At 43.1% G+C, this 9,346-nt stretch overlaps 1 protein-coding gene across 1 annotated transcript; it reads right to left on the bottom strand.

Moving 5' to 3' along the window:
• Positions 1 to 286: 286 nt before the first annotated feature.
• Positions 287 to 4,963, bottom strand: LOC133991847 (neuronal pentraxin-1-like). The gene is made up of 5 exons (XM_062430432.1): positions 4,372 to 4,963; positions 3,820 to 4,027; positions 2,773 to 3,014; positions 2,214 to 2,393; positions 287 to 1,611 (listed from the first exon to the last, which is right to left on the bottom strand). The coding sequence occupies exons 1-5, from the start codon at positions 4,795 to 4,797 to the stop codon at positions 1,390 to 1,392; spliced, it is 1,278 nt and encodes a 425-aa protein (XP_062286416.1). The 5' UTR covers positions 4,798 to 4,963; the 3' UTR covers positions 287 to 1,389.
• Between the last annotated feature and the right edge of the window lie 4,383 nt (positions 4,964 to 9,346).

Here is a 9,346-nt window from a genome sequence, read left to right as displayed (position 1 = left end):
TATCTTCTGCAGTCAGATGTAAAGGAGTGACTGCACACACACAGATACATCGGCACTCATACGGTTTGATTTCTTTTCTGAGGTGCCCCCCTGTGACCTTCACTGCCTTTGGACATTTCACTTATCTGGCTTTTAGCTCCCCCTCTTCACCGTTTGACACCCTAAAGTTGTTACATGTGATCAGCGACGCTCTCTCCCGCTCCCTCTCGCTTCTTTCCCCCTCCTGTTATGATCACACCTTTTGACGCACATAACCAAACGCCACGAATGCACTGGGACATTAAGTATCACAATTTTATTACAAAAATTAAATTCTTCATCTCTCAGTTTTGCCATGCTTGGAGCATATAACAATACAGTAAAAAACCCAGACCCAGAGAAGATAGTAAAGCAGATTTCAACAATGCTTTCACAGCACTCTGTCATTCATGCTGTTACTATACAGATACTGTAACATTCCTAATACAGAGTAGTACAAACACCTGCCAAAAACACATTATGTCAGATAACAAACTGTAATTAAATTACATTTACCAGAGGAACAAGAAACTCAACCCGGCTCAAAAGAAACAAAGAAGAGAGAGAGAAAAAAAAGAAACCAATTAACATTTAATTTGCAACTTAAAACATACTGAATGTGCTGAATATTTGTACCAGCCCAAGGCACCCAGGCTTTGTAGCAATGTTGGCAAGTTAACGACATTCTTACAGAAACACTGGAAGCGAACAACGATTACAAATTGACTTGTACCACAGTCTGACTTTGCAGTGTCCTTCAACATACCCTCCTCTCCTGGCGTTCTTCTTCTTCATCTTCTTCTTCTTCTTCGTCAGTCACAGTGCAAGTTCCGGAGGGGCGGGGGTGAAGGAGTGAAGGAGGATAGGGGGGGTAAGGGGGTGGGGTGTGGGGCGGTTGCAGGGAGCTGTACCGAGTCAGACATCACTTCACAGCGCCAAACACTGACAAGAATTGGATGGACAGCGTAATCTCCCACTCTCCGAAGTGAAAGGGGGTGGGAGTGGTTATGTAATTCCTCACTTGGATTGTGAATTGTCCAAACATAAGGCGCAGATTGCCAGCTGCCAGTCCAAGACGAGATAAGCCAAAACGAAAAGCTTAGGTGTGCTTTCAACCAAACGTCCGAGAGAAAAAAAAAAGGAGAAAACAGATACCAATACTTTCTCACTGAGGTTTCCCAAGACGATTTTTTTTTTTCCTCATGATGAAAAGTGTTGTTTTGCACATAAATACCTAAGAATGATAGAAATCCCAGATTTAAGCTTACCACTAACTCAAGATCAAATAGTCTCTAACAAACGTCAAATGAAGACGAGAACGACAAAAGCTCAGAAATACAGAGAGGCCTTTCTTGAACGGTGAAACTCAGTTCAGTTGAGCGAACGACAAGGCTCGAAGGTCCATTTGGTCGCTCCACCGAATATTTCGATGTTGTTCTCCGTCCAGGAGAAGACGTTGCCGGCTGACGCTTTGCTGTTGCAGGTTGCCAAGTTGTAGATCTCGGCGATAGAAAGTTTCCTATTCCAGATATTTAAGTTTGCTAATTCGCCGACGAAGGCTTGTGTTGCATCAAAGCCTCCTCCCAATGTGTCCTGTAGAATGAGACAAAAGAGGACCATCAGTGCTGTGAGTGCACATTACACAATTCCTCCTGGTAGACAGATGGTAGACATTTGAGCACAAGACTGCAGATTTGGTAATCATGACATAATTTGATAGGACTTTTGTTCTTAGATATGACCAAACCCTGCACTGACTTAGCAGTCTCTAGTTAAAGACACACAAATGTACCTTAGGAGCAATAGGACAGCTTTATTTAATTAAAATCCACCCTGGAAACCATTAAATTTTTTTTTTCATGTTTGAACAGTGTAATGCTTGTGTGAGTGAGAATGAGAGTGTGAAGCAGGTGTCTAATTATGTTTTTTGTCTAAATACAAGCCAACTCAATGATGTGCATTGTTATTTTTTACAGTTATTGGACGTTTTACAATATTGGAATGAAAAATCATACACTGATTAGTTTGGAAAGCTTCAGTTGGCCAACTCTTCGTGGTCTCTACAGTCTCATTGCATAAATATTCTAGTCTAGTTTCTCCAAAACTGATTTCATAATTGCCCGGTGATGATTTCCAAACACATGAGGATTAAAGTGATTATAGTTGTATTCAGTGATGTGTAAATGTATAATCACCTGCTCTTGTCCCAGGACCAGCACTCCTTCCGGTTTGATGGGGTGGTACGGTGCTAGATTTTCACCGCTTCCCCGCATCACCCCGTCCTGGAAGGCCTCCCACATCCCGTCGCGGGTGGTCCACGTGATGCAGAGGTGATGCCATTTTCCATCGTTGATGAGGAACGGCAATTTTGCGACCTGCAGCAGAGACATTTTCACTTTTCACTCTGTGCTCCTCTGTTAACAGGTAATCTTGACACTTTTGTAGCACAGTCACTCCCTGTTTTCGTTTGCAGCATGAAATCTCATCTCTTCCACACCTTATCCTCTTCCTGCAGAATCACTTCACCTATCACATATCCTCTCAAAAAAAAAAAAAAAGCCTTTTGTTGCTCAGCTAAGCACCTATTTTTATTCCATTCTCATCTTTGGTATAGAAAAGTGGTCTCTTACCCAACCAAGCACAAGTATTTTAACTTTCTCCTACTGCCTGTAAACTTAACATCTTAATTCAAAAGGCCTCAATACACTGCAAAGCTAAGAAAATCAGTCTTAATCTGTGATAATAAGTAATTACCTTATCATTAATGAGAATCTCCATGGGGTTGTTCCCCCACTCGATCAGCACCAGCTCATTGGCCTGACCCGGGACTGCGTAGGAGAAAGGTGTCCCCACCCCAGGCGAAGCGTTGGACTTGATCCACAGGCACACGCTGAAGGAATACATCTCAGGAAGGCTCCTTTTGGCTTTGGCGTACATGTAGTTGGTTCTCAGAGGGAAGGTCAGCTGGAATTTATCTGTTGGCCTGTTGTCTTTGCCTGTAGATGAGATTAATGTCAGTTAGTTTCGCCTGTAGAGTGTTTTCATGCATTTTCTTAATGTATTTAGGGATTAGGTGAAGGGTAAACCTTTATAAACCCACATCCATTTTTACATACACAAACACACATGGTAAAGATGATAGATTTTTTTATGAGGAGTTTCTTTTATAGGCAGAAAGCTTGTAAGAAAATGTAATCTATTCTATGATTTCATAATGATATTTCCCACTGTATAAATTACCGCTATCCCATCAGATTATGAAACACTGTATCTATAATCATCTTCTATCTGTTGCCTGTGTGTAGAAGGGTTCTGTCTCCTCCCTCTGCTTCTCTCCTACATACACTGTGTGCACGCGCGTAAGCACGTGTTGAAAGGCTGAACGAGCCTGGATATATGCTCCAAAACGCGCCAGTGAGAGGCGCACCCTGCAAACTTTCCCTGCGTCTGACCTTTGCAAAAATAAAATCCCCTTTTTGCACCTCAGGCTCAAGTTTGACAGTCAGATGTTTGGCTGTGAAAGAAACAACTCAGCGAAGTGCTAACAGGTCTAGAGGTATGTAAAGCAATGCAGCTCTCCTCTCCTCCTTCACAATATCTGTGCGCAACGTGATGGTTGCAGCAGTGTAAATGGTTCCATATGAGTGCTGATGATAAAGAGCAGAATATATGTTCTCTAAAGGGTGCGACACCTTGGAGCTTAAAATTAAATTACACCTCATCTTGCTTAGAACTCCACATTTGATGCGGTGAAAGCCGGTCAGTTTTTAAAATCCTGTGCGCCCTCAAATCCAAACGCACCTTTCTCCAGGTCTGTGATGCGGTGGTGCAGAGTAGTGAGCGTGGTCTCCACTCTGTTCCGCTGCTCGGTGTCATTCCTGGCGCCCGGTTTGGTTTCCTCTAACGTGTTGACCCGGGACAGAACCTGCTTCTCCATATCATCTATCTTGTTTTGCAGCAAATCTTTCAGGCTGTTCGCTTGCACGGTGTTATTCCCTCTGCTGTATTGCTGCAACGGACAGAGGGAGACAGACACTGGGTTAAAAGACGGACAGGGAAGACTTTTCTCTGATATCAAACTCTCTATACTCACTTTAAAGCTTGCTGTCTTTCTCTAATCTTAATGTTTGCTGTTCTTTACGCTCTGCGACACATTATTAAAAAGGCAGACACCCTGCGCTTGGTTCACTTAACATACAGGTTCTCTCCTGCTGCCGGGGAAAAGACACTAAAACACATGTGGAGCCAGAGGGGAAAATGCAGCAGCTTATGAAGGATTAATCCTCATTCTAATTAACAACCCGAGCAACTTATTGCATTAACTTTTGACCTGGTCAGCGCTGCGCTCCTCACCTCTAGGTTCTCCAGTCTCTGTTTGAGGGTCTGTAAAGTCTGTCCCAGCTGGGCCAGAGTGTCCGTGGTGCCCCGAGATACATCTCCCATCGTGTTCTTCGACCCCGGCCGCTTCCCGCCGGGTCCCACCGGCAAGCTCTGGCTCTCACAGCGACTCAACTTGGACGTTAGTTCCCTGATTGTCTCCTTTTGGTTCATAATGGTCTCCTTTTGCTGCAGCACGGTCTCCCGCAGCTGCATGACCGTAGTCTTCAGGTCCTCCGCCGGCCCGCTGTTCTGCATCGTGGCCGTGCACAAGTCCATTCCCTTGGGCACCGACGTGCAAATAAACTGCGTCTGTCCGAAGTCTTGCGCGGAGCTCTCCAAAACAATCAGGCAAGAAAGTAGAAAAAGTTTCCAAGGGGACGCGTCCATGGTTCCAGTCATGTTTGAGAGTGTGTATGAGAGAGAGTGGAGGCTCTGAGATTTCAGCACCACGGAGCTGTCCGCTGAAGCTGAGAGCTGAGGCGCTGTGTGCAGTTTATATAGCGGACATAACGCAGCGCGGATTCACTGCATCATAAAGGGGAGGCAGCGGGTTCTGCTCTACCTACAGAGTCCAGCCCCTTATTTAAGGTCGTCCTCACTGTTTGCCAAGAACCTACACAGGCAAAGTGTACTATAGCAGGGAGCGCGTTTACTATATGTAGAGGATATTGTGCAATATTAGATGTGAATTAAAAAGTAGAACAGAATACTCCAATACTATAAAGTTTAGCATTCAAAAACTTACTTAAATAAAACTATATGGCTACTTAAAATAAAACTCATATATCATTGTGTTATATATACTAAAAGATGCAGTATTCTTCTTGTAGTTGATCAAGCTGGAGCTGATTTGAACTACTTCATAGCTACAGTATGATACTGCTTAATCTGCACACATCTCCATCCTATTAAGACATTTCTGTCAATAGCTGAGTCCTAACAAAATATTTTGCAGTGCAGTAAGAATATTTCAAGATGCATATCAACTTTATTTCAAGTGAAGATCAATAAGAGACTAACTGTGTGTTTGCGGCACTTGAATGATAGACAAAAATCGATTTGGCTGATTTGCTTTGAAAACAAATTGAAATTTATAGCCTACACATTTTTTTTCACTTTTCACAGCAGAGAAAATTTTATTTTGGAAGAATCCACACAAAAGTGACTTCCTTATTGAAATATAGTGGAGTTGTGAGTATCAGGAGCACCTCAGCACCTTAACATGTAATGTAACTGGGTTCATTTAAAACATGAATATTATGTGGCAGACCATTTGAATGTGTTCTGCCTTAAATGAAAGCCGCTCCCCATCCTCCAGAGGAGCCTGTCCCAGCATTGGAGTCCCCACCAGGCAGCACCACCGCTCCCCCTCCTCCTCCTCCTCCCCCTACTCCTCCTATCTCTCTCTCTCTCTTTCTTTCTCCATACGCGCTCTCACGCCGTAAAACCGTAAAATATGTAGGCTTTAAAATGCTCCACTATTCACGAGGTTACAATACAACTGGCTCTCCATATTTTCCCACAGGAGGACGTGCTGTAAGAGTGTGTGTTTCTACTTCTAGAATGGTTGTATTCTGTAATGAGGAGCAGTTTTTGGGGCTTTCTTTGCGCTCAGTAGAAGTGTGCTTTCTTTCCAAGAGTGAAGGAAGGAAAACAGAGAGATAGAGAGAGAGTGGAGGAGGGAGATAGTTAATTGACAGAGAAAGCGCAGTATACACACAGCCTGATGGAGATGCTCTGGGCTCCTCCGATGTGCTGGTGGCGCCGTGTTCACGCCTCACAACTACAAGACGGAGGAAAGTGAAATGTTTCCAAATAATTAAACAGACTGTTACGCAACGACCCCTCGCGGCTCCCGCATTACTAAATAAGATAACGGAGGAGTTCCAGCACCCTCGCATAGAGATCATGTTGGGATAACACAATCACAAATAACGTAGGAAAGGACCACAGCTGCAGCTTGGACGGGCACACAGACAGCTCAACCTACACTGGTTTCATTTAGAGAATATTCTGATTTTTTTTCAAAGGATTTAAGTATAAAAAAGTACTTCTCAAGCATCTTTAAATCCTTTAAATGAAGCATCATGAGAAGGAAACATGCCCTATTCACTGACCTTTTAGAAACTCACAGAAACAAGATGTGCTTAAGGCCCAAAAAACTTGGATACACTGCCATAATGTTGTGCAAGAAGATATATGAAGTTCTTGACATGTTTTAAGCCACTGTAGTGTAGTATATTAGAGCTGAAAATGTACCAACATCATTCACTAAAGTCGACAATATCACAATATATAATCTTTTCTGTCTGGTTCTCTGCTCTTTCTTTCCTTGCATGTGTTTTAAAGTAGAGATTTAGACTAATTAAAGTGTCTGAGACAAACTGGTGGATGTGTTCTGTACTGCGGTGTCCTCGTTTATTATGTCATCTGCATGAATTTTATAATTTTGATTTATTTGACTTTATAGTGTCAGTCTGACATCTGGCAAAGGACAACAGATGTCAACGAGCCTCATTTATAGCACTTTTCTTTATAACTGTTGCTTAATGATATTCTCTGTCCCTGTCAAATAAATGATGTATGCCATTTATATTAAAGCTCTTTATAAACTCCAAAATGTTCCACCAAAATGATTAAGCAGTCATATTTATAAGATGAGCAGGCTCACTTTTGGTTCAGTTTAATGTGAGCTGTCGCTCTTCTGTCTCCAGTCCTCATAAATCTCATAAAGTGCAACAGCTCCATTTTTAAGCGCACGGGACTGAAAAAGTCACTCCTAAAAACTCATACGAGGCGCCACCTCACATCACATTATCTTTTTCCACCTCTGCTAGTAACTGTAGGTTATATCCTCAGTCATCAGCAATTGACGCACTTGTATACACAGTGTGTATCACAGTGTGTCACAGGTTATTTCTCTTGTGCGTCAGAGCGGTGCGTAAATCTGTAAATACCCGCAAACAAATGTGCAAACCTCTAATTTCATCCTGTTGCATGTCAAGAGGTTTTTCAGACATGACGTCACAGCACCCGCTGGCTAAGATGGGATGAAAATTGACCCAGCAGTCCGCTTTAATTTGTTTAATTATCGATCCAGCGCATTGTAATCAGCAAGGTGCCAAGCTGAAGGCGAGAAACGGCGCATATAACAAATGGTTAATGGCAGAGTCTAATTGCTGTGGCACAAGACAGGCATGTAACAAATCCCCCCTATCTCAGCACAATACTTGCCATTAGCGCTAACACAGTGAACTGCTGCGGATCAACAAGTAATGCTTCATTTTTCTTCAGCAGAGCCGCAGCAATACAATGCTTGTTTACCAAATGGAGTAGTGCTTTTGATGTGCAGAAGTGTTCACCATGAAGCTGAGCAGCCCACCTCTGATACAGTGAGGTTACAGTAAGGGATGAGCAGCTTGCCACATGTATCTATTCAGTATTCATCTCCTGTCCCACGCATTTCAAAAAGTGCTGCAGCACCATATGTTCAGCATGTTTTCTTTCTCTCTCACCATGTGTCTGCTACTTAGTCTCCTGCGCTGAGGAAAAAAATTTCATTAGCTGCCAATCAGTTTTTACTTCACTTTCCAGACTGTAACAAATCTCATTTGTTTCCAGGTTTCCAGGAACTTTGGAAACAGCTGCAGGCGTAAACGTTGAGGTCGACTTTATTTATTAATTTTTTTATAAACCCATTCTTTCTTTCTGAAACCAAAGTATGCTGTTGGGATTTGATATTTTGCCGCCAGACTTGTTTTGGGTATGTTGGTGCTTTTGACAGGGAATGCACACAAGTCTGTAGTTGACCCGTTCCTCATTTTCACACCAGTGTTCAGAGACACAAGGTCAAATGTATGCACACGGCAGCCAGCAGGCCGAGCCTGACTCCAGGGGCTGTGTGAAAAAGGGCTGAAATCCATAATGATCAGTCTCTCTTGGGCTCGCTGAATAATGCAAAGCTTCATAATAGAACCCACTCTCTAATGGCAGAGATATATAGATAAGAACCATTTCACACACTGGCAGCAAACTGCTTGCTTATTTATCCAGCATCTGCAATAGCAGTGGAGAGAAGATGCAGAGAGTGGAGGGAAGTGGGGTAGGGTGGGGTTGGGGGGAGGGGGGGGCTGTAAAACTGACAGTGCTGTACAAACAAAACAAGAAAGCAAGAGGGGTTGTAGTGAGGGCAGAGGCTGTATGTTGGTGCACTTTGGGGTATTTTAGATATGGTTCGTCTTGCAATATTTCAACACCATTAATCCTGCTTGTCTGTGCTCAGAATCCCCTTTCTACTAAGTGTACTTCTAATTGTCGAAGCTTTCATCTTGCTCTCATTGTTTGCTCTTTTCATATTCCACAAAGCAAGCTTTACTTTCCCTTTGCACACACATCGCCACTTTACTTCTGACTACTGAGAATTTCGATTTGCTGCCAGGTAACTGGAGCCTCGGCTGTCTCTGCTGCACTGACGTCTTCATTTTCAACTATCCCGCAGAGAGGGAAATGAAGGGGGGAGTCAGGAGGGAACGCCTGCACTGTGGAGAAGTCTGCCGCTATGCATGTATTCCCATCGGGGACAGCGTGAAAGACTGGAAGTACGGAGCGGAGCAGGAAAAGCTGAAGGGAGTGTGTCACTTTGTATATGCACATAAGGACGGGTGAGAGAAAATCTATCAGATTTCAGGTTCATCTCTGAATGTATGGCTTCAAGTCATGCATAGAAAGAAAGAAGAAGTTGTAAATAGCTATCTCTGTGGGCCCATTATTTTCCATTAGATGTCCATCCATGCAGATGAGTAACGAGATTGAATGATGTGACCTCAACCTTCAATTCTATAATCAATTGTTCATAACTCCTCAGTCTGGAACATTGTTTTATTGATATCCAACCACACCAGAGAGTCATTCAGTAACTTATTCGCCGCTCATTAAAACCCAAAGTGAC

Source organism: Scomber scombrus, chromosome 2 (genome assembly GCF_963691925.1).
Source record: "Scomber scombrus chromosome 2, fScoSco1.1, whole genome shotgun sequence".
In the NCBI taxonomy this organism is placed as follows: Eukaryota; Metazoa; Chordata; class Actinopteri; order Scombriformes; family Scombridae; genus Scomber; species Scomber scombrus.
This window is presented reverse-complemented; position numbering and strand designations above follow the sequence as displayed.